General features: G+C 34.2%; 2 protein-coding genes across 5 annotated transcripts; both read left to right on the plus strand.

The window, feature by feature from the left end:
- Window positions 1-210: 210 nt before the first annotated feature.
- LOC128245707 (uncharacterized) lies at window positions 211-7,919 on the plus strand. 2 transcript variants are annotated; one of them, XM_052963937.1, is made up of 7 exons: window positions 211-384; window positions 609-844; window positions 1,538-1,641; window positions 2,431-3,330; window positions 3,723-3,914; window positions 4,126-4,977; window positions 5,546-7,919. In XM_052963937.1, the coding sequence occupies exons 1-7, from the start codon at window positions 316-318 to the stop codon at window positions 5,635-5,637; spliced, it is 2,445 nt and encodes an 814-aa protein (XP_052819897.1). In that variant the 5' UTR covers window positions 211-315; the 3' UTR covers window positions 5,638-7,919. The 2 variants fall into 2 exon arrangements, with proteins under 2 accessions (XP_052819897.1, XP_052819898.1); XM_052963938.1 differs by lacking the exon at window positions 211-384 and having other exon boundaries at window positions 627-848.
- Window positions 7,920-11,815: 3,896 nt separating this feature from the next.
- Window positions 11,816-23,212, plus strand: LOC128203348 (uncharacterized). 3 transcript variants are annotated; one of them, XM_052904731.1, is made up of 7 exons: window positions 11,816-12,109; window positions 18,909-18,994; window positions 19,462-19,715; window positions 19,943-20,046; window positions 20,271-21,242; window positions 21,430-21,609; window positions 21,903-23,212. In XM_052904731.1, the coding sequence occupies exons 2-7, from the start codon at window positions 18,926-18,928 to the stop codon at window positions 22,766-22,768; spliced, it is 2,445 nt and encodes an 814-aa protein (XP_052760691.1). In that variant the 5' UTR covers window positions 11,816-12,109; window positions 18,909-18,925; the 3' UTR covers window positions 22,769-23,212. The 3 variants fall into 3 exon arrangements, with proteins under 3 accessions (XP_052760691.1, XP_052760688.1, XP_052760690.1); XM_052904728.1 differs by lacking the exon at window positions 11,816-12,109 and adding an exon at window positions 13,361-13,493; XM_052904730.1 differs by lacking the exon at window positions 11,816-12,109 and adding an exon at window positions 17,809-17,913.
- The last annotated feature ends 2,963 nt before the right edge of the window (window positions 23,213-26,175 follow it).

Raw genomic sequence — 26,175 nt, forward strand, 5'->3', positions numbered from 1 at the left:
GCCCTGTGCTTTGTTGGCATTGTTTCATGCTTAATAATTTATGTAATTGAATTACCAGGGTATTACGATCAATACGGGTATTGATCAATGCAGACAATTGCTGTGACAAGGAAGTAAAATAGCTGAACAAAGGCCTTGACAACGAACACAGCGGCTCTGTCTCGTGTTCAAGGACATTTTAAAAATGATTACGTTTAATGCGCAGTCAATATTGTTCATGGACACATAAAGAATTAGACAAGCATTTGCAATAAATGCGAATTTATGAATTTTTGTGTTTTTACTTATAAAGAAACATTGGAACAATAGGAAATTATGAGTGGTTTGCATTCGTATGACGAAGACAAAGTGTCATTTCACTATATCGACGAACATGCAAAGAAGGTAAGATTGTTCAAATTGTTTCATTAGGGGTTTAGGGTTAAATAAGATGCGGTAATATTGTAAATAGCTGTTCCTCATGACGATTATCTCTATTGAGTAGAAAAATACAGTCGCAGAACTCAATATTTATATGAAAAACGACTTCTTATGAGCAGTCTTTCGAGCAAAATTACTCTAAACCATTGCATATTTTTGTAACTTCTAACATATACATACATGTACAGGCATCTGCAGAGCATGCCGACAGTATTCTAAAGCTTGTTGAATATCTAAGAGACCTCTACAAACAAGACCCCGACTCAGACCTGTACTTAGCAAGAGCGATTCTTGTGTGGATAAGCGATAACAAGGCCACACGGAAAGGAGGAGATGAGGCGAAAGGGAAAGCTGACAATACGCCACGTGGGTGCATGGCATTGCTTCAGAAATCAGAGTTTGAGATATTTAGGGAACTATTCGAGTAGGTGGATACACAGTTTAAGATTAGAACTTAAATAAAAGCAGGTCTTGACCGAACCTACCAAACCATCAACATATTAGCAATGAGCTGAGACTACATTCAATGCCTTTTTATGGCCATGTTAATTTTTAATCATAATATCATAATATCAGTTCATATATTTTTAGAAATTATAACTACTAAATGCAATATTTTTATATGCTTTCCCATGGTTTATCGTGATTTATCAGTGAATTTTATCCTAAAATGTTATCGCATTCTTAAACTATAGCTTTTGATAGCTTTTGAAAATCACTCTGTGAATTGTTTTTTTCCTCTATGTCGGGAAGTAGAATTAAAGGATTAAATCCTATTGATCCACTGTCTATATGTACTAAAATCAAATCATAACCTGCTGTAATATCGCATGTGTAGTTCCTTAAATCGATCCTTAAATCATCCTATATATTAGAGGGTCTTGCAAACGCTTTTCGGCAATGTTGTATTTTCTGAATATATATATATATATGAGCAAATGTACTTTTATAACGAATCATCATTGATCCATTTTTACATGCAGTTTAATCACGTTATATGCACAATGTTCTCAATGTCTGACCTAACGAAGCATGAAAGAGGCCACTTATAATAAAGCGTTTACAGGACAATCATAAGAATATGCCTCCCTACTATTATTTGATTTGAATGTTGTAGCACTGCAAGAATTAAATACGAAGTCGTTGAAGGATTGGTAAAGAACATCAGATACCGCGCTGGCGATCGCCAGTGTGCGACGAACAGGTGGATTTGTTTCCATTGTAAGTTTTTGCTAGTTAAGATCCGAAATTTTAGATAAACAAACCCTTAATTTCTTTACATGTAACGCATTTCTTCCGTTTAATTCATCATATTATATATTTCAAGGAAGTATTGCTTTCAATTTTTAAAAGAGAAGAAAGGGAAGAGGGATTGACAGCAATAAATTGAAACTGTGAGGTGTATGACAATCGCCTATTGTAAATACACATTGGAAATACAATGGACACTACAGGGACAAGTCAAGTAGCAAAATATTTAACAAATATTATTTTCAAATACACAAGACTTTGGCTTAAGAAACACAAACTGGGAGACACACACCGTTCAAGCTACACAGACAAACCACACATGTATCAAACTATCTTTAAGTATTAGAGTTGGAGTCACCGCGTTGGGAACATCGGAAACACCTTTGATAAATACATATTTTGATAAGATTTACCATTTACGTTTTTACTTAATTCGGAATTGTTGGGATATGAGTGAGGTTTGTACACAAACTGGTTTAAACCCACAGTAAATTTACACTTTACTTACCGTTCAAATACGGTACCTAAAAATCCTTGATAAACACACCTAGTTTTTTTATATAATATATATTTACTGTGTTGTTTGTGGAGCTTTGTACTGTTGTCCATGTTTCCGGTTTGTGAGTGTTTGAATTTGTGTTCAATGTCCTTGGCGATTACTATGTGCCATAAAACGGGGTTAATGTTTAAATTACTGAGCTTGTGTCTGTAGTTTTTCATATACATATATATTATTAATAACTTTTCTTCCGTTTGCAGCAAATGGGCGACGACATCTTTTGCACCCTGAATGGGCAACGAAAGCTGTAAGAGGTCAACGACATGGTGACGAAACAACACTTGAGAAAGACGGAACAGCGTTGACAAACCACCAGACCGGAAATGCAGGACAGATAACATCGATTGTAAATGATTTTTGGTTTTGTACACGGCCAGATATTTTCATAACACGATGCTTTCCGAATGACCCTACTTTTCAGCTTTTGCCACAAAGCTCTCAATTGAAACCTAAAGAATTCTTTGATCTGCCCGATCTACGACAGGAATTCTTTACACGGAAGTTTGCGTTGCTCAGCAAGAAAACTTGTTGTTTGGCGTCTGAAAACGGAGAATGTAATATAGCTTTAACATCAAAGGATGATTCGTCAAATAACCTGGAATTTTCTTACGAACTGGTATTGCATGAGTCTGGCATTCAAAACAGAGAAGAAGCGAACATGATTAAGAATAAATCGAAGAGGCTAGTTCTACCACAAGTTAAACATGACCATGGAGATACGTTCATTTTCGATGTGAGATGTCCATATAAGGGCGACTACTGGCTTCGCCTTAAGGTTGGATTCCACAACAGCGAAGAAAAGTTTAAGTGCTGCGAATTTAAAATTAGTTGCAGTGAACCAAATAAAGAATGGAAGGTCTTTCCGCCAAGTCATGGTCTTGAGGTGTTTGGTTTCGGACCGAAAGCAGCTGACGCTGGGCTCATCGAGCCGTCTGTCGATACAGCAAAAATAGCTGTAAAGCCAAGGAGTTCAAATGAAATGGAGACAGTGATGACATTTCATCTGGCTGATAGCGATGAATATATTGACACCGAATACAGCTCGGAATTATATGGAAGCGACTTTGTAGGCGGAGAAAATATTGAACGAAGCTTCGAAGGTAAATTCACATTTATCGTGTCTCTTTTAATTGCATAAATATTTATGTGAAAAACTACAGAAGTAAGCTCAGTAGCCAAACGTTTAAACAAAAGCGCCGTTTAATGGCAGAGGTAAAACGCCAAAGACAAAGAACACAAAAACAGGTGTGTTAATCAAGGATTGTTAGGTACCGTCTTGGAACGGTGAGTTAAAAGTCTGACTGGGGGTTTTAACCAGTTTACGTGCACAACCTCTTATCCCAACGATAGGGTAAGGGTTAAAGTAAAGTTTTGAGATACAAATTGCTCCTCAACAAGGATAGTTCTGAGAGGTTACGTTTGGCTAGAACAGTCTAATAATATGGCTTTTGTTGATAATAAATATTTAAATAATAATAGCAATGCATTTCAGGCTGCACAGAAACAATCAAGGACATTGAGAAAAGAAAGGTTAAAGTAAATGCTTGCATTCCACAGAAAGGGGAATACTCGCTGATCATAAATGCAAATACAGCCAACGGATCTCCCCAACAAGAGCAGAAGAAAGCCAGCAAAAAGGCTATTGCTTGTTACTTTGTGACCACAGACAGTGACATCGACCCGGGTATGTTTTGAATGTTTGTTGTTCTTTGTTTGTTGTCTAATGGTTGAGTAAATATCATTAAACCATTAAATCATTGGGGTTAAAATGAAACCTTAATGATATTTATCTAATCTCAATTCCTAACTGTTTAAACTCAATTTATGCATACATATATATGTACTTATCTTTGATTGTATTTAATAATTCATGTTGTTTTTTGTTATATTTACAGAAGATGAGAATAGAAAAAGAACAAAAAGAATGAAAGCTGTCAAAAAAGAAAACAAAAGAGAAATGAAGGAGAATTTTAAGCACAACCTAGAAACTTCGCTTGAGATCATCAAACAAGAATTAGTAGACCTTAAGCAAAAGGCCTCATTAATAAAACCTTACAAGCGGGTTTTGCATTTGGACAGTTCTGAAAAAAGAGCATTACTTTCAGAATCAGGAAAACGTTTCTTGGACAACCGCAGATCAGATCTTGAGGGGAAACTGGTGTTTGCGATGAGAGAAAACGGCCAGTTTTCGATAACGTATCTCAGCACTGCAAACGAAAATGTCATCGATATCGTTCTAAAATGCATACGTGATTTCCTTGCCCAAAACTCTCTGTACATGGAGACACTTTTACTTGACAGGAATGTCCATCGTTATATCAAACTCCATCAAGAAGAAGCTTTGAAAGCAATTTCACATTCATTAAATGAGGAACATGGGCACATATATCTGTGCCAAGAACCATTATTGCTTGTCACGGGATCGCGCAAAGGGATTCACGAAGCAACGGAAGGGCTGCATGATCTGAGAATGGATTTAATACAGAAACACCATGCAATTTATAAAGACGGAGCGTATGAGTTTTTCCTTTCCAAAGAAGGTCAAGATAGAATAGAACATATCGAGCGAGCTTGTGAATGCGTTATAACAATTGAAGGGTTTGAAGATAAGCAAGACGGAACGACGGAAACGGAAGCAATAGCTGTGGCCATTCTTGGTGAAAACGAATATTTGATCGACTTGGCAATCGGGGAGTTAGAAACTTCCGATATTCGCTGCTCACAAGCGGAATATTTGCAGATAAATGGTAACTCTTACGTGAAATGATTTAAAAACTTAACAACCGTCCTCTCTTTCATCTGCAAACACACATTGAACACTAAACAAACAAACGTAAACACTAAATTAGAATGACTTTAATCATCTTTTACTCTTCTTCTCTTATATACTTAATTGAAAAGTCCATGGTACAGAGCAAACTTTGCTAAATCCTTCATCAGTTTACATAGGGAAATAACCATGGACGCTATCACACCATTTCGATTTTACCAAAAAGAGCTCGTTTAAACAAATTTGATAGGCAAAAGGCGTACCAGTACCAGTATTTACATTTTGTAATTTGCAAAGTAAAGGTTTTCGACATTGTATTTTTGTGTAGCGAATGTTCCATAAACGTGGCTTTGTTAACACTTGGTAACTATTATGTATATTGATTGATTCAAAAACCCAATCAGACTGCAATTCTGATTTTTCTACAATGACGTCATAACTCTTTGCGGGCATACACCATTAACATCAAGTTTTCTCTGAACAATAGACCAGAGAAATACATTTTAAACGGTATTATATTTATAGTTTAAACGTTTCACTTTCAGAATCTGACGGAGATGAATGTTCAGGAGATGATATCCTACTGGGAGATGACAACTCCGAATTTGAAAGTGACATATTTCAATTGTTTGATTGAAAAAATGAAGATTATTGTTATTTTTGGTTTGAATTAACACACGAGTATGGATAATAACATGGTATTATACATTCTTTTCGAAGAACTGATTTGTTTATGATGGGTTTGAAAACATTTTGTTCGGTTACATGAAGTGGGACATATTCATTTTCACTTATGATAATATGATACTTATGAATGGAGACATTTAATATGAGATGATGCTTATGGATGGAGACATTTATATGAGATGATGCTTATGGATGGAGACATTTAATATGAGATGATGCTTATGGATGGAGACATTTAATATCAGATGATGCTTATAAATGTTAACATTTAATATCAGATGATGCTTATGAATGGAGACATTTAATATCAGATGTTGCTTAAGAATGGAGACATTTAATATCAGATGATGCTTATGAATGGAGACATTTAATATGAGATGGTGCTTATGTATGGAGACATTTAATATAAGAAGATGCTTATGGATGAAGACATTTAATATGAGATGATGCTTATGGATGGAGACATTTAATATGGGATGATACTTATGAATGAAGACATTTAATATGAGATGATACTTATGAATGGAGATATTTAATATCAGATGATGCTTATAAATGGAGACATTTAATATCAGATGATGCTTATGAATGGAGACATTTAATATCAGATGATGCTTATGAATGTAAACATTTAATATGAGATAGTAACTATATGAAATGTTTATAAATGTTTCTAAAGTTTGCAAATATATCTGTGTGTCGTATTTTTCTGGAAAAGTACATAGTTTATACTATATATTGCAAACATTTTCTGGATCTTACAGAACCTATTGCAAAAATGTAATAATAACATTTTAAGAAAGACTCTGTTTAAGGGCGCTAGGCTGATACCTCAAAGAGACAGTTAACGACTAGCACACAACGTACTAAAAATCACAGATAGACTAACCACACACGCATTCAAATATCATACAAACTGCTGAGGTTATCGCTTTGACATGAATGCATTCAAAATTAAATCCTCAAATGCATGACTAGTTTAACATAGATATAATACAACAAGAATCTCTGATACAATAGGTCTTGGTTATCAGCTTTTAAATTCCTACGCTACCTAAAGCATATATAAAAACATGAGAAACACCGAGAATTTGAATTATATTGGCAACATATCATGTTTAAATGGAGCTTTAAGCTTTAAAAGGAAAATCACCGGAATATATGGAAGAAATAATATGTGTTTACAAACCACGAAGGAATCTGCGATCTCAGAAAAAAGCACTTAATTTAGTGATACCTAAAAGTAGAACTGTAACCTACGGCGACCGACGATTTGAATATGCAGCTCCGAAACTGTGGAACGATCTAACATCCGGTGTGAGACACTCAAGTTCATTGTGTTCTTTCAAACGTGCACTTAAAACACACTATTTCAAAACAAGCGTATGAATAGCATTTACACCAGGAATAGTCTGAAACATTGATTTACGAAGACTGTGTGACCATTATGTGATATTAATCATAATTTTACAACCTGCTTTAATTCTTCTATGATCTTTCAGTACAGTTTCATATCCTGTGTAAATTGTTTTATACTCTTGATTCAATATATAAATACAATTTAGTTGCCGAGTGTAAATTATATTATTTTCATTTTAATATTTTCACTGTTTCGCTAGATTATTTTTTATCGTTTGATATTGACATTTAATGTTTTAACTTCAGACGACTAGTTTAATACCACATTTTATTGTGTTTCATATTTTTAGTATGTCGTACATTTATTGTTTACAAGCTGTCTGAGTATTTAAATGATATTGCTTGTAATTAGTTATCATTTTATATAATTGTAAAGCGCCTTTGAACGTGTATATGAAAATGGCACTATATAAGTTTGGTAAATAATAATAATAATAATGTTCTTTCTCTGACTTGTACGTCTACATAGTGTGTTTGTTTTTTTAAACGAGTATGTAATGGGTATTGCTTGTCTTTTGTCTGTTAGAAAACAAACTAATAATGTAGATGCAGATGGCATCTATTTCGTAATTTTTCAAACTCAATAAACTTCTATTTATTTGTATTTAATCTGAGTATTACATATTTTATTTATAATATTAAGTTGGTATTCAATTTTGCCTCTACCGTAGCTATGTTGAGGAAAGACCCATTTGTATGTTTATTTGTATAAACCACCGTGGTAACATTACCTTTATACTTATTTACTTTATGGTGTATAAGAAATGTTAAAATACATAATATACTTTCCAATTTATGCATAAACACAGTAAACACTCGTAATGTAAGCAATTATTGAGTTGTTTTTTATATTTTATTTCCGTGCTCAACTGCCTTACTTTTTTAATTAATTTATTGGCCAGCCAAAATTGACTTCACTTTATTTCAGTTGTGAGTAAGGCCCATAATGTTCTTGGAGTTGGGCATATAGTAATCACACTGCTCCTTAGTTCGTCCGTTTCCGTCCGTTACAACCCGGTCCCAGCAATAACTTTATTATTGAAGGGTTTTCATTTAAACCTTATCAAATTTCAGAGTACCTGAGGAAGTTGGTCGCGTGTAAGATTTGTGCTTTTACCTCAAAGGTCAAGGTCAAACGCAGGGGTCAATGCTGTACAATATGAATTTAATATCAATAATTCGTGTCTAAGTCATATTCTATCAACTACTTTTTTCAATTTTCAAACATTGATAGAAAACGATAGAAAGGTGTGTCGCGCATAAAGGTTTTCAGCCATTCATAGAGCACAATGGAAATGTGTGCTATGCATAAAATGGGTGCTCAAATCAATAGGGTAAAGGTCATCAATGTATCAAAAGGATTTCATGGCAATATCATTCGTTTCTCTGACATACCTATTTATTAATGGGATTTGGACCACACATTTCCACACATTTGTAAAGAATTATGGGAGTGTGTGTTGTGCAATAGTTATGTGCTCTTAACCTCAGAGGTCAAGATAACACTTGGGGGTTAATTTTATATGATGTTTATTTTATAGCAATAAGACACTAAGTCTTATTCATAACTTTGGAACTATTAATGTAAGTTAAACTAATTTGCACACATTTAAACAGTATCATAAAAAATGTGTGCATGCTCTTATCTCAAAGGCCAAGGTAACAATTGAAAACCAGTGTTATGAATTTTAAAGCAATAATTGGTATCTAAGCTATATATGTTTTAACTATAAATGGGAATTACGTTTTAACTCCCTAAAACTAAATCAGCGATTTCATTACATAAATTCGACAGACACAAATAATTTTAGACCTATATCAGTACACCCCTATCTTTGAAATACATATTGCACAAATGCAAACCTTCCTGACAAAATACCGTCAAATTCTTATAAAGTAATTAGTATGAATTTAGGAAGACTCACTAGTGTTGCACTGCACTTATAAATGGAATTAATGGCCCGATTAAAGATATTGTTATGGCAAAAACGTTTGTGCTGTATTTTCAGATTTAAAGAAAAACGATTCAACTTGTTGGCGACAATATGCTATTGCACAATGTTAAACTTTATCACTTAGGCCTAAAAAAATAATTGTTTGGTTAGGGTTACATCCTTTTCAGAAATAGGTAGGGTAGGTAGGCTTTTTTTATTAGGTTTATATAAGAATGTCATTTTCATCATAGTGGAATGGTGTTAAAGTTATCTTCTGTGTAAGCATTTAAAGTTTTAAACTACATATTGAAAAGAAATTTTAAAAAAAAAAGATTTTTTTTTTTTAGTTTTTTTTTCAGTTTTTCATTATTTTTTTTCAAACGGACTATAAAAACGGTATGGTCGGCGCCTATTCCGTAGGTAGGGTCGGGTTACCCGAACCAAATGTATTTTTTAGGCCTAATTTTACATTAAAACCTATGGAGTGCTAAATTGGCATCAAGCCATCAACTGATTAAAATTGGAAACATGAAGTCTGATTAACAGGACAAAAGTCTTGAGTTCCGCATTGAATCCATACTCAATCATCTTTTCTTGCTAATATATATAAATGATATTACAAACATTTACTTCATATATAAGTGATTCTTAAAATAAAGACTTATATGCTGATGATCGAATCGTTCGTGAAGCAGGATATAATGTGCAAACAATAAAGCAAATCTGCAACAAAACATAGAAAATGAATGACTATGGTACAAAACAGATAATGTAGCAATACATCGAAGCCAATCAAAGTGTAAACCAAGCGTCTGATACACTTTTCATCTCTCAATTTTCTCATTAACAATAATCTGGTCGAAAATGTGATTTGTCAGACAGTCATGTGCGTTCACAAGGAAACTAATGTACATTTAAATTCACACAGAAATTCATGTATGCCCAAAACTTCATATAAAACCCAATAGATTAAAAAACTCCATTCTAAACGACAGATATGGAAAGAATATATTATAACTTATATGTCCTTAAACAAGTTAATTACTGCTGTATAGTTTGGGCCACAGGTACTCAATCTAGCTTATATAAAATATTAAAAATTCGGAAGAGGGCAACAATAACTTATTACAGAAACGTAATGAAACTCTGTCTATGCCATATTTAATAACCTCGGTGGTTTACCTTTAGAAACCGCTTTAATTATTACACTTGATTGTGGTATATAAAGCTTTAAACAAACCAATCGCCATCATTATTTCGAAACTTTTCAGCTCTACTCTCTACGATTTTCAACTAGAGGTGACATCAGTTCTTGTACAAATATGAACAAGTACAAAGTACATGCTGAACAACTTTTTTTAAAATACCGGTAAATACACATGAAATTGTGAACCAGTTTACATAAGTTTGTTTTTATTTCAAATATTTGTTTTAATTACATATTTTACATATAGATATATTGATATATAGTTCCGATAATTATTCGTCTTTCAGCTGTAACCATCTATTCAAATTTCCTTCATATTATACAAATGGCTATCACTCGAACAAAGACATTTGTCACGTTTATGTGAAGCTTATCTTTCATGTAGCAGCAGGATTCGAGCAAGTCCATGTACTCTTGGTTTATTTAATCAGAGACCACATCCATATCCATATCCATATTGCCGAAAATGTATGTTTATTATGCTCTCCTAAGAAAAAGTATGCAATCGACGTCAAAGAGAAAGACAATCTTAGGCTCAACCTAGAAACATCGATTGAGATCATCAAACAATAATTAGCACAGCTTAATCAAAAGACTTCACTATTTTAACACCACAACCCTAAAAGTTACAAAAGGGTTTTGCACTTATTATTCTGAGGAAAGAGCTTTACTCTCAGAATCAGGAAAATCATTCTTGGACAACCTCAGGCAAGAACATCTGTGGAAACTTGTCATTGTGATCAAAGAATGCGGACAGTTTTCGATTACGGCTTAAAGATATGCAAACGAAGACGTCATTTTTGTTCAATGATCCATATGGAATTTATTTGCCGAGAAAAATCTCCACACGGAGACAATTTTACATGACATGAATGTCTAACGTTATTTTCAACTCCATGAAAAAGGATATTTTAAAGCTATTTATATTTTAGTACATGTCGAACTTGTGCGCATATCTATGTGTCCGGAACCAAAATTGCTTATAACGGGGACGCGGAAACTGGTTTTCGAAGTTATGAAAAGTTTTCAGATTTGAGAATGGATATAATACAGGAACACAATGCAATTTATAAAATCGGGGCATATGCGAATTTTACACTCCATAGAAGGTCATCAAGATAGGGATTTGAAGATACGCAAGATAGCACGACGGAAACGGAAACACAGTTTGCAGCCACTATTGCTGAAGTAGAATATTTGTTCGACGTCGGGACGTTATAAGCTACTTACTCATATGCTTGGCACGCAAGCGGAATTTCTGCAGATATTGATAATTTTATCGTGGAATGATTTAAAATATTAAACACACGTTCGCTTTTTCATCAGTAAGAAACCCACATTAAAACCCACAACAAACAAACGTAAGCACTACGTCAGAATTAACAACTTTTACTCAACAAATCTCATATACATGTACTTAGTATAATATTCATGGTACATGGCAATCTAGCGCCCCAAGTTTGGATATTTTTATCTGTTTTTACGATGGACAAGTTGTATATCGCTTCATCTTATTTGACAAAAGGTGATAGTTAAACATAATGTTAATAAGTTGTAAGACCATTTCGCGCAAAGTCAGCTGGGAATTTCAATGAAATTAATTAATTTATACTTGTGGCTTCGTTAACACTTGGTGTGTTGATTTTAAAATCCAATAAGTGCGCAATACTGATATTACTAATGCCGTCATAACCCCTTGCGGTCACACAATATGAACGTCAAGTTTTCTGTATACAATGCACTTATGTATTGCATATATTGATATTTTTCCTGTAAAGTTTCAACGTTTTTAATTTCAGAACATGGCAGAGATTAATGATGAATTTGTTGGAGAAGATTGCCTTCTGAAAGTTGAAAATCCGGTACTATAAAATGACTTATTTCGAGTGTTTGATTGAAAAAGTGAAGTTCATTGTTATTATTATTTTGTTTAAGAACTGATTTGGTCATAATCGGTCTTTTAAGCGAACATTTCATTCAGTAACATGTTCGGTTACATGGAGTAGCACATACTCAATGACACGTTTGATAATATGATTCCTATAAATGGAGGCATTCAATATGAGCTAGTCATTATATGTAATGATTGATGAATTGCACTAAAGTTTGCAAATATGTCTGCATGTTGTATAATTCTGGAAGAGTACATAGTTTCTACTATATCTTGCAAACATTTTCTGGGCCTATCCGGATCTTTTGTAAGAATGCAATAAAACTATTTTAACAAAAACCTTGTTATAGGCCCGTGCTAATTCGAAACTGACAATCAACTGTTGCGGTTTTCACTTTGGAACGGAAATGACTTAACTAATCTTTATTTCCTCAACTGCACAAAGAGTTAAACAGAGATACATTTACAAACATGAATCTGATATAAATTCATTACAGTTTATATTTAAAAGGTTATATTCTTAGCTAAATAGGTATACATCAGGTAAAAGTGTGCATGGCAAAACGTTCATTTATTTAGAGACCATGTACGTTGATTTGCACAATACTTAGCAGGAGTATACCGTCGGTTTGAACTAGTTTAATTTTAAATAAAACATATTGAAACATATTCATTATGATCAGGCCCCAATATCTCGAAACTTCTTAAGTCCCTTATAACAGGATTAATCTAATCTCACTATTTCTCTTTATCTATAATTTGTGAAATTTTAACTTCATCTAGAGTTATTCAACCTTAAATAGAAATTTCTTTTATGATGTTCACAATTAACCATATTTCATTTACCAAAATGACATTTAAGTATGTGTTCTGACCATTTAAAATAAGCTACTTAAGTTTGTTAAACTTAAGAAATTTCGAGAGGCTTAAGTCGATAAAAGATCTGCTTGAATAAATAACTTACTTTCACAATGACATCATTTCTTTCTTTGAATGTTAAAGTTTGCAATGCGACTGAGTAAAAACAAATAGTGCAATTAGTTCGATCTGCAAAATTACGACTCGAATGTACGATACTTGTCAAATAGGATAAACACCAAATCTCTTATACAAGTGTATATAAAAACAACACTGCTTAAATAAACCATTGTGTTTCTTTTATTCGACCTTCAGTGTTACTGCGTCTGTGAACGAAAACGAAAGTAGATAAAATAGGAAGTTTCTCCAGTTTGATGATTCATCGTCATATGTAAAAGGCGTTTTTTCATCTTGAAACATTTCCTTTTAAAGATCTGATGAAAACTGTTTGTTTTTCTTTGTACGTAATTATTATATAACGGTGTAAATTATAAAAGGTATGTTTATATTTTATTATCAGTTGCCTTGCACAATAGTTATAAATATTTCGTTATTTCTTGATTTCATTACAATAGCAACTTAAGTGACGAGCCAAGCAGTCAAACATTTACCAGTTAGCTTGTATTGTATAATTTTGATAATTAAGCGTCTGAATCTTTTAAAAAATAAAGATCTACTATAGTGTTTGTGAGCTATATCGTGATTTATATGACTGTGGTAGTTTACCTGGAGAAAATATGAGTGGTGTCTTTGCCTCATGATTATAGATCGTTATTGAACAATCATACAGTACACACTAGCAGATCAACGGCAGGGGGCGCACCCGGCGTCCGCTCCCCCTTTACATTGTCCATGTTTACTTTTTATTCCAAAATAGAAGAAAGAAAATAATGAGAATACGCTCAAAATGAACCATTTATTTCGGACTTGAAATTGTTGAAAAAATGGGAAGTACATCCCCCACACCCCCGCCCCGCCGACCAACACTTTAAACCAAATGAATTTCGGTTATGGGGGAGTGGGGCAACTCAATAGGTTAAACCCTTAGCTATGCCCCTTCTTACGTCAAATCCTGCATCCATCCCTGTGTTACATGCGTAAAGTATATTAAATGTTTTTATAGTTTTTAAATAAATATCGAATTTTCAAGAAATGCTGTTGTAAACGTGAATGTTATATGTGTTATATGTGCTGCCGTTAACGTGAACTTCTTCTCATCTAAATAAAGCGGACTATGTTTAATCGGTATGGTTAACAAACGTATAATAACATGCTTATTCTATTCTATTTTATACTTTGTATTGCTCTCTCCATTGGGACGAGAATGTATACAACCCAAAACTCTTCATGGTTTGAATTGACATCAATTCGATTTGAAAATGTTCAATTTATGTTGCCTAATAATACAACAAAATGGAATGCAAAATAAACTTCAGCCAAACCCGTCCCATGTACGCTCTAAAGTGAAGAAATTCAACAGCCAAGAAATGATTACATTAAATAACAAAATCGCCATTCCTAAGGTTAATCATAAATTGCCCACACTCCAGTTAAATCCCCTGCTTCAAAAATGGTCAAAATATCTTTATCCAGAAGAAATCAGGAAATAATAAGAAGCACTGACAAAGAAATAGACTACCATGAAAATGACATTCCCTCGTAAGATGATAATTTGTATCTTGCATGGCCTTTCGTGTAAGAAAGATTCCTCCCAACCCAAGCCTTCTATAGTGTGTTATGTGGAAACAATTTAGGTTTATAAAATTTTCAGATTTCAAATAACACCATATGGCAATTTTTCTATTGTGCTACAGACGACGGTCTTCAACAAGGGAGGCAATTTTGTGATGACAAAAGGAGAGTAGTTCATTACGGGTATTTTTTATCTTTAGCCATGAGCACGATAAGGATGTCCAGCCTGGCCGAATATTTGAATCTGGGGGGTGGGGAATTGATAGCCTTGGTGCCATAGAAGAATATATCACCAACCAGACATCGTAAGAGGAATCACAGCCTCGAGTTGTGATAATAAAGTTTGATAGTTTATTCAATTGCATAAAGGCCAGGCCATAGCCCCATGAACATACATATGTACATCAATGGAATTCATAATATATAGAATTAAATGCACTTTTATCAATCGATCGTAGGCCACACTATATATTATTACACGTACACTTATTTATACTAACAAGGCACTTTCGAAACACAAGTTGAACATAGACGGTACCCACAGAATAACATATAACCATAGTGAGGTGACAGTGATTACAAATATCATTTAAATGAGTATTTAACTACATTATAAATATAACAGGGACTCTCATTTCAAAGGCCTTGTGGATAAACATTGCTAATTTCCTTTGAATAGTCTTATTTGTATTTGTAAAAGTTCAACAAATTTGGTTATATTTGGTCTATTTAAAGCTGCACTCTCACAGATTTAACGTTTTGACAACTTTTTTATTCTTTGTCTTGGAGCGAGCCAATTTTTTGCGATAATCTATGGAAACTAATTATATATGACTGCTGACAAAAAAACTAAATCGCAGATTTGTATATTTAAGTTCAAAAATTGATGTTTTATGAATTTTTCTTAAACCGTTAGTAACGGTTTAATCCATAAAACATTAATTTTCGAACTGAAATATGAAAATCTACGATCTGAGTTTTTGTCAGCAATCTTATATCATTGATTTGCAGATATTTACGCAAAAATTTTCTCTTCCAAGACAAAAAAAAGTTGTAAAAATGGTAAATCTGTGAGAGTGCAGCTTAAAATAGTTTTTATGCATGTATTGTCTTCTTAATTAACTAAATAAAGTACATTCAAACACGAAATGAAATTCATCTACTATTTTATGGAAAACTTGACTTTTCCTTTCATATTCAGATATAGGAGTACCTGTGTGACGAAAGTCTAGGTCTCGTCAATGCTTTCCTAAATTTAACTATATATTAACAGCACACAAAAATGGCTGCAACTTACAGTCTGCGAACAATACTAACTTTTTTGCTCTAGATGAATTATTAAATTCAGCAAACCATTTTCGTACACATAAATTTTTAGTCTCTGATACAGTTTACATATAAATATAAATTAAAACCACCAACACTTTGAAATAACAATACATCATAAAATGCTAGTGATTGTAATACCTCTTTAACAACTTTTGCCCATGACAAACAATTTGGCAATTTACCGGGGGATGTACATGGAACGGAGTTGGCGGGAGTATATCTTGTCTTCCTTTTGAATGTATTCATCACTGCATCAATTGAATTGTCCATCTTTTGTCAACATTTGTTGAAACATATGGGGGTTGACTCCGTCTCTTACAGATGGACAATGGATAATGGATGGATATACATTTATTTCATGAAAGAAATAACATTTGAAATAATAGTTCAATGTTGAATGCATTATTGACTTAGTAGAGAGAGCAGTTCAAACTAATTATTAAATAAAATAAGCATGTTATGAGAAGAATTGACGTTAACAACAGCATATATAAAATTCACGTTAACAACAGCCTTTCTTGAAATATCGATATTCATTAAAATAACTAAAAGACATTTTACAAACAATTCGTTTAAAGAATGAAATGAACAAAGTCAACATTTTAACACATGTATGAGTTCTTCAATGTTACTAATTACTAAGAAACGTATACAAAACAAAGACTCACGGCGCACACAGCGTTGCATCGTTCTACAAAATTCCGTCGAGTTGAAATTTTGGCGAAGGATTCCATCGTTTAAACACAAGCAAATCCAAAATATTTCACATTTGTAGAAGCAGAAAATAGCATAGTCTTTTATAGGCTAAGAAATATTTTCTTATCTTTTCTCTCAAAAAAGTTATTTAGGAATCACTGTCACTTTCTTGCTTGTTTACTTCAGTTTTGAACCGTGTCGACACATGTGAGAACCCCGTTGAAGTCACGTGATTTTTCACCCTGTATTTCTCTGGAAAAAAGAAGTTCTAATTTATCTTGCAAACATTTTTGCGTTACCATACGAGCCTTAACGGATCTTTTGTAAGAATGCATTACAACCATTTTAACAAAGACCATGTTCAACGTCACGTGCTAATTTGATACGGACAATCACAAACGTTGCGGTTTCCACTTTGGAACGGACATGACTGAATTAATCTTTATTTCCTCAAATGTACATAGACAAACAATAAACTGATATATGTTCAATACAGTAATATCTAAAGGTTATACACTTAACTAAATAGGTGTATATTAGGTAAATGTGTGCATTATAATACAGTTATTCATTTCGAGACCTTGTACATTGATTTGTACAAAACGTTACAGGAGTACACCGTCGGTTTGAACTAGTTTAATTTTGAAGAAAACATATTGAAACATTTTCATTATGATCTGTGGCGTATGATTACATTGATATGTGTTTATTAAACTACTGTGCATTATGTTTGAAAATTGACGCCTAGAAAACCTGCCCGCGTAAAGACCCTTTAGGTCGATAAAACTTTGTCTTCATCTGAAAATAAGGCTTGAATAAATAAACATGATTTTCACAACATTTCTTTGAAGGTTAAAGTTTGCAAATCGATTGAGTGATAAAGGAGTTAATTAGTTGAAAATGCAAGTTAAATGTACGATACTGGTAAAATAGGATGAACACCAAATCTCTTATACAAGTGTATATAAAAACAACACTGCTTAAATCTACAATTGCGTTCCTCTTATTCGACCTCCAGTGTTACTGCGTCTGTGAAACGAAAACGAAAATAGATAAAATAGGATTTTTCTCCAGTTTGATGATTCATGGTCATATGCAAAAGGCATTTTCCATCTTGAAACTTTTCCTTTCAAAGATTTGATGAAAACTGTATGTTTTTCTTTGTACGTAATTATTATATAATGGTGTAAATTATAAAAGGTATGTTTTTATTTTATTATCAGTTGCCTTGCACAATAGTTATAAATATTTCGTAATTTCTTGATTTCATTACAATAGCAACTTTAGTGACGAGCCAAGCAGTCAAGCATTTACCAGTTAGCTTGTATTGTTCATTTATAGTTTTGATAACAAAGCGTCTGAACCTTTTAAAACAATTAAAATCTGCTATACTGTTTGTAAGCTATATCGTGACTTACATGATTGTGGTAGTTTATTTAAATGGAGTAAATTTGAGTGGTGTCTTTGCCTCAAAATTTTAGTTTGTTATTTATTTCTTATACATTATACACGAGCAGATCCAGGGGAGGGGGCGCACCTGGCGTCCACTGCCCCTTTAAATAGTCCAAGATTTCTTTTTGTTTCAAAATATGACTTGAAATTGTTAAAAATTGGTGAAGTACCCCCAAAACCCCATACCAACACTTTGGACCAAATAAATTTCGGTTCTGAGGGAAGGGCTCATCTCAAAAAGTTACCCCCGAAAATTCGCCCCCTATCACGTCAAATCCTGTAGCCGCCCCTGTTACGTGCATAAAGATAACTCATAATAAGAATATAAATAGAGCTGCTGAATAGCAGCAACAGTAAACTGTTCAAAATTCATCTAAAGTATGCCTTTAAGCATGGTAGTGATAATCTATTTAGATAACAAAGATAACAAACAGGGTGAACTAATGTTGGGGAAACATTGTTCTTCATTGCACGTGTAATTTAATGGAAAAAACCCTCGACATATTCATTGTTTCAGTCTTCCGGAAGTTGTCACAGACACAAAATAATATGTTTTAGCGTTGTTTTCAAACATTGTTTCTCTAGCGTTCTTATGCTTAACTTAAACAAAACTGTTTACACAATCAAGCGCTCTAGCTTTAGATACTATTTTCTGAAAAATAATAGACTGTAAATCAAATCCGACGAACGAAACATGATTTTTGTGTGGCCTGTTTTTCTTATTTGAAGTTAAATGTTTACAGAGCGGCGGAAGGCAGAAATGGACAGCATACATTCATACGACGAGAAGACGATTTCGTTTCAATTTATAGACGAGCATGCAAAAAAGGTAAGAAATGCTCAATTGGTCACCTTGGTTACTATGACAAATGTATATGAATTAAAGACCATATCAACATGTTTTTGTTGTAAATTGGGATATTGTGTAAATTTCAAAATTTACGCTTTAATATTATTATCCAGGCACGTTTGCGAGGAAAGGTTATAGCTCATAATGTCGTGTTGTGTCGCCTTTGCATTGACCAATATTGACCGAATGACAATTAAACGATGCCACTTCTTTACATTGACCGACCATGATGGCAATTCATTCGCAATTTGAGCGTGAATCATTTGTATGTATGGACAGAAAATCATTATGCATCTTAAACACGTAATTGTTGTTAAATATAACAATCTTTCTTACAAAGACATGTATATGTATGTATATGAAAAACTACAGAAACAAGTACAGTAGTCGAAAATTGAAACATGAACCCCGTTTACATATTACGGTATTTTGTTTAATAATGGCAGGCATCTTCAAAGGACGCAGTGAGTTTTAAGACGTTGATTGAGTACCTACGCATACCATGCGATAGACTCCTGGAACGTGACCTGTACCTAGCCAGAGCCATAGCAGTTTGGATCAGTACAAACGTCCACAGCACTGATGATCCAGAAAATGACAGACGCTCCTTAAGTGAGCTTGCAACTACACCAAAAGGCTGTATGCAACTTCTAAGACGAAAGGAATTTAAGGAATGGCAAATATTTCAAAAACTTTTTGAGTGAGAATATTTTATTATTAATAAGAAAGACATGTTATGATATAATCGCTAAATATAAATTATGACATTTTACAACATAACACCTAAAAAAATGATATATTGGAGTATAATTAGTCTTTCATTGAAGATACTTATAAAAAAAACATTGATAAAAAACATTCGTAACAAAAACATTTCTATGCTTATTGGAACCGACATCACATGGAGGAGATTTGATTTTATCTTAGTACTGCCGGCATACAACACCACGTGGTAGAAGGTCGCGTGAAGAACATACAATATCGAGCAGGCGACAAAGAATTTGCGACAAACAAATGGATGTATTTCAGTTGTAAGTTACCAACACTTACGTAGAATTACTTCAATGGACAATGATGTTTACAACTGAGCGTCGAATGGTGATCAAATTCGATTCTAATCTGCCTAATTAAGCTTCAGGGCATCGAGCATATAGTGTCGTCTCACATCGTTAAGCATTTATAAAGTACTGTTGTGTACCAAACTACAGAGATGTAATTTACGTGTACGACTATATATTATTTTTCTTTTTTACAGCATTTGGTCATCTTCATCTGATGCATCCTGGGTGGCTAGTTAAAGCTGTTGCTAGTTCCAAGCACAGTGACGAGGTAGAGCTTGAAGCAAGTTCCGAAATTACGCAGAAAAGAAGATCAACGGATTTAAGAGATACAGTTGATTCAACACTAAACGACTTTTGGTTTTGTACACGCCCTGATATTTTTGCTACTCGATGTCTTCCAAATGATTCAGTATCTCAACTTTTGCCAACGCCATCTCGCTTTTCATTTGATCGATTCGTAGAAATAGCCGACCGCCGCCGAGAATTTTACAGTAGAAAACTAACATTGCTTTGTAAGAATACGTGTTGTATAGAAACACATGACGGCGAATGTTCCATTTCTTTATTTTCTGTTGGTAAATCAGGTCAGCGGCTAGAGTTTTTCTACAATTTTGCCATGCATGAAGAGCAGGACCGAAATCAAAGGGAAGGAACCCCCGAAAGGTCAGCGTTCAAAGACATGGTACTTCCCCATGTGTTACACGAGCCGACAGCAAAGTCGTATCGAGATACGTTTACTTTTGATGTACGTTGTCCGCAAAAAGGTGAATACTGGTTGAGGCTCATGGTTGGAAGTTCTGGGGAAAACGACATATCCAACTGTTGTGAATTCAAAATCATAAGTGATTCTCCAAGAATTCACTATAAATTTCCACCAAGACATAGTCTTAGTGTCTGCGGCTATGGTCCAAAAGCTGAAAAAGCCAGGTTGAAGGAACCGTCCGTGAAGGGAGGAATGATAACCGTGGAGGTCAGAGACGATCCGGAAATGGAGGAAATTCTATCATTTGGTATTGCTGACAGCGATGGAATTGATCATATTGAAGATGGTTCAGACACTCTCAATGATCCAGACAACGGCTCTGATGAAATTGTAGATTATGAGACAGAATTGTATGGTAGTGACTTTGATGGTGAGGATGGGCAAATTCAGAGCTGTTTCCAAGGTACGGCGTATGTATATATTGTAGTGTAAACATAATTGGAACACGTATGAACGTTTGAACGCATGTTTCATTCTGAGTAAAAACATTGTATTATAAAAAAAACAAAGATAATAAAGAATACTTGTCAAAAATGTGGACAAAACTTGTTTGCAAAACGATATGTTGTATCCTTGAATATACTATTCAGATTGCACTCGCACATCGAAGGATTTGAAAAAGCAGAAGGTGTTCTTCTTTGCGAAAATTCCGAAAGCAGGCGAATACTCCCTCGTTATATATGCCACATGGTCATCCATCAGAGATGATCATATCAGGAGAGAGGCAGTCGCATGTTATTTTCTTACAACAGATGAAGTAACCAAAGCAGGTAAGTTGTGAATCTTTTTTGTCCAAATCTCTGTTGATTCCCCTACACAAATGTAGTGTTTGAATTATATCAATTTTACTAGTATTATATTTAGACAGAATACTGACTGATAATATGTCTTATGCCTTATAGCAGTGGTCCAGTGTTGACCCTTGGAATACTCAGTGATTATGCAGATAACTCATTGATGTCTAGCAATCGTTACTAAAACAAATGTGCAACCCAAATGCCTCGCGTACTTTTTTCAAAATCACAATGTTATATATAACACTGGTTTAGAATGTGTTTTTCAGAGGGTGCTACAAATGTAGATAACATAGATCGTATTAGCAACACGGAAAACAATGGGAAAGAAAATCGTTCTTGCATGGATGATAATTTTGTAGGAAACGAAGCTATGTCATTTAATCCGATAGGCATGCTTAGTGTATGTGCAGAGGAGTTTACGAACAAACGAGAAAAAAGAATACAACTTAGAAAAGAAGAAAAATGTGTTCTGCTGTCAAATAAAGGCAGAGAATTCCTAGAGAAGTTACGAAAAGAACACAATGGTGATATTAACTTCAACATCACAAGTGAAGGTGACCTTATTATCCCTACACGGAATATATATAAGAGAGAGCACCTCCAGGCTAAGGCTGTGGTTGAAAGTATCAAAATTTTCCTCTCAGAAGCTACCACATACAGGCGACGAGTATCTCTTGATGATGCGGAGTACCATTTTCTAGAAATGTATTGCAAGGATACTCTTCAAGCCGCCTCAGTTATATTTGTACCGGACGTTAAAGAGTTAGTGATCACTGGTACTCTCGAGCATGTTGGTAAGTCTGTTGAACTCATCACACATTTGAAAAGGGGGATTCGACGAAAGGTTGAAAGAGTCTGTAAAGAAGGATTATACACCTTTCTGATTTCGGAGAACGGAAAGAATCATTTAGAAAATATTGAAAGGGAAATGGAAAGCGTTATTATCATAGAGGGTTTTGAAAACAGTTTTGACGGTGAACTTGAGTCAGTTACAGTAAGAGTTTTGGCTCAGAAGAGTGAAAATCTTGAGACAACACTTCAGCAACTAAGGGTTGTTGAATTGTCCCATCCATTGCTGCAAGAGAGAAACGACATTTCACATACTATAAAATGTGCACTTTGTGCAAGATGAACGCTGCAAGAACAAACTCGTCTATTTCAATATTTGCAAAAATCGACTTTATTTCTGCATGTTAATTACCAGCAGTTGTGATGTCATTTGAACATAGACTACAGACGTCACAGGTGAAAGCTTTGGACATTTCGAGGAAGCGTATCATTAGTATAGAATGCCGCATAATTTGGGACTTGAGATATAAATGATATTTATGGTTTTCTCATGGTATTCATATGTATTAACAGTGTTACTGAAAAAACCTTGGAAAGATCATGCAATGAATGAAGTAAGCTGTGCTATGTTTCTGTTTCTGTCACGGCTATTCGTTTGCTTATCTTTACAAGGAAAGGTACTGTACTTATATTGGTTTAGTCCTGATGTCTTCGATGTTGCCATTTTCTGCATTTTCATGAAAAAACTGTTTCATTGATCATAACAATATAGATGAAATACTTGAAACATTGTTAATATGCCACCATAAACCGACCTTAACGTATTGTCAGCCCATGTTTAATTACAAACCGGGTACAAAAAAAAGCCTACATGCTGTTTTACATCAATGTGGTTGCTTTTCTGTTGAAATGACACTTGTCAACGATTTAAAACAAACGACGGTGTTAAAAAATATTTTCTTCTGTAACAGCTGAACTGCGTCTTTTGTGGTGCAATATATAATAACATAGCAGCCACAATTAACATACACCAAGAATACAATGTATATTCGTTTAATACATAATGGTGTTCATTACATTTAGTGGCAGGTGATTGCATATGGATAATTTGAGTATGTTAGTTATAACACATAATCGTATTTAGTTCCTGTTGTTGTACTGTAGTGATCGTGTTGCCCTTATTATCGTTCATGTCATGTACTTGAATTAAACATGTTAAGAGTTACCACATCAAAAGAATCTTCTATCAGAAGAGTTTAAGTGGTGGTGAAACTTCAGGAATGAGTCAGTGATATTTCCCTGTTAAGGAACTGCTACACGAAGCTTAACACTTAACTCACGATAAGTAAAGTAAATGGTCGTATAAGTTGATATTGTATGGACAGATATAGTCCTGGGACAAGGCATTCAATTTTCTACGATACTTGATGTACATGTAAAAAGAATTTGAGAAAGATATTAGAGGAAATACAACTAGATTTACAAATTAAATGTTCATTCCCCTTTACTCCAAATGTATATGTAATGTTAAGTGAGTATACAATGAGTATGCATGGTGTTTTGTCTGAAATATTACACACTTACAATGAAGATACAGATTATAAATTTTATTTTAATGTACAATAAAAAAAATATGTTAAGGTGTGTCGTGCATTGATTGTGTGCTCTTATCTCAGAGAACAATGTCACACTTGGATGTAAGTTTAATTAAATATGGATTATAAAGCCATACTTCGTGTCTAAGTCAAAACGTTTTAGCTATAAATGGAAATTCAACACATATTTGTAAAGTGTCATTGGAAGGTTTATCATGCATAAAGTGCTTTATCTTAAACGCCTGTGTCACTATATTGATTTTAAAGCTGCACTCTTACAGATGTACCATTTTTACAACCGATATTTTTGTCTAAAAATGAGCCGATTTGTTGCTTACATGTCCGAGAACCAGTTGTATAAGACTGCTGACAAAGGATCAGATCACATATACTTTCAAAATTGATATTTTATGCCGAAAAAATCTTTTTTTCTTAACGCGTTAGTAACGCTTTTAGCCACAAAACTTCAATTTTCGAACGTAAATATTGAAAACTTAGATCTGATATTTGTCACCAGTCTTTTATCACTTGTTTCAAGACATTTACACAGAGATAGGTTCATTCCAAGACAAAAAATAAAAACGGTCAATCTGTGTGAGTGCAGCTTAAATACCCCAAAACGTGTAGTAAAGGATTTATGTTTTGCTCTTGAAAAAGACTAAAAACTCAAAGCTAAATAAACATGAGCTTTTTTACGTTTAAAAGCTTTGGCCTTCCCCACCCACTTTAGCACTGTGCATGGCCCATAAATGAGCGACATAAGTGACATTTCCTGTCACGAGTTCATATAAGAGTTGAACACACATATTGAGATACAAGGTGATCCGGTCATGGACGTATTCAATGACAGGCTGTACGAATAGATAAAGAGAGGGCAGAACTTTAATAGAAAGTCTTACTATATAAGGACTGAAAGTATCGATTGTCTGGTGCATCGCACTTAAGTCAATGAGGGAATAGTTATTAAATTGCAATTAAAGCTACACCAGCACATGCCAAATAGCCAGATATTTTGAAGATCGAGTTAATTAAAAGTCATTTTAAATCCAAAAAAAAGAACGGACAGACAAATAAAAGGCGCATATTAATGACAAGATGTTGTCATATTTTTGAAACAGAGTGTATAACATATATTTATAATATCGCCTCTTCATGTTTTTATGGTTAGTCTTATCTAAGGCTTATTGCTAGGTATAGACTCATATTTTAAAGTTTAAAGTCAACAGAAAGTTATCTGAATTATTATAGAGAATTCCCGAACTGAAATGTTGAAGTTGTTTCCTATAACATGTGTACCCCATTAAAGTTGCGTTCGTTTTATTTTATTTGACAGACCCTATTTTAGTAGGATAACGCGTGAATGCCAAATGAAAAAAATGCCAAATAAAAATTATGTAGCAGTGTCTGTGTTGATAAATCATCTGACATATGTTTTGTTTGACTTGCTATCATACCTCCCTGTGCTGATCCACGATTTGACGTTTTGGGTTGGCGCACTATTGGTGCGCCACTTGAGGCGCGCGTCCCCTTACCCGGTGGCCTAAAATCATTCACCTGGATAGTATTTAGTGGTGGGGAAGCCCCCCTCCCCCCACACACACTATAACTATTCAAAGTTTGGTTTGAGGTTGCTGTGCTTGATCGCACACGCACACGCACACGCACTCGCGCACGCACGCACACGCACACGCACACACACACACACACACACACACACACACACAATATAAATACTCAAAGTAGGTTTGAGGTTGCTGTGCCGAACTATAAAAGAGATCGGTTTATCCGTTTTGTAATGTTAATCTTGAAGGCCTTTTTGCCACAATCTTGCTGCTTTTTAAACCATTTTTATAGCCAGCCCGGGGCGTGCTCAACAATCAAAGAGTTTGAACGACCACATGCGCTTGCTCGCTATTCAACTCAGTAGGTAATTGAGATAAAGTATCAAGATGGCTGCCAATGGTATGTCACACCTTTTCATTTACACAAACATATTCCCTGGGGCTCTAGATAAAGCACCAGATGTGTTTGATGCGCCTTTGTTATACTCCATTTCCTACAAATGCAACAAACATTTAAACCACGTGGTGATCTCCCTTCAGTAGTACATAAAAGGGAAGTCATCTCAAAACGAGACTTGTGAATAAAGTGTATA

This window comes from Mya arenaria, chromosome 9 (genome assembly GCF_026914265.1).
Source record: "Mya arenaria isolate MELC-2E11 chromosome 9, ASM2691426v1".
Classification (NCBI taxonomy): domain Eukaryota; kingdom Metazoa; phylum Mollusca; class Bivalvia; order Myida; family Myidae; genus Mya; species Mya arenaria.

Bases quoted from the DNA above. Each gene is read 5' to 3' on its own strand.
- LOC128245707 (XM_052963937.1), top strand. From the start codon at position 316: ATGAGTGGTTTGCATTCGTATGACGAAGACAAAGTGTCATTTCACTAT. The intron at 385-608 runs GTAAGATTGTTC...ATACATGTACAG, and splicing joins TCGACGAACATGCAAAGAAG to GCATCTGCAGAGCATGCCGA. The intron at 4,978-5,545 runs GTAACTCTTACG...TTTCACTTTCAG, and splicing joins GGAATATTTGCAGATAAATG to AATCTGACGGAGATGAATGT.
- LOC128203348 (XM_052904731.1), top strand. From the start codon at position 18,926: ATGGACAGCATACATTCATACGACGAGAAGACGATTTCGTTTCAATTT. The intron at 19,716-19,942 runs GTGAGAATATTT...ATTTTATCTTAG, and splicing joins ATATTTCAAAAACTTTTTGA to TACTGCCGGCATACAACACC. The intron at 21,243-21,429 runs GTACGGCGTATG...TATACTATTCAG, and splicing joins AATTCAGAGCTGTTTCCAAG to ATTGCACTCGCACATCGAAG.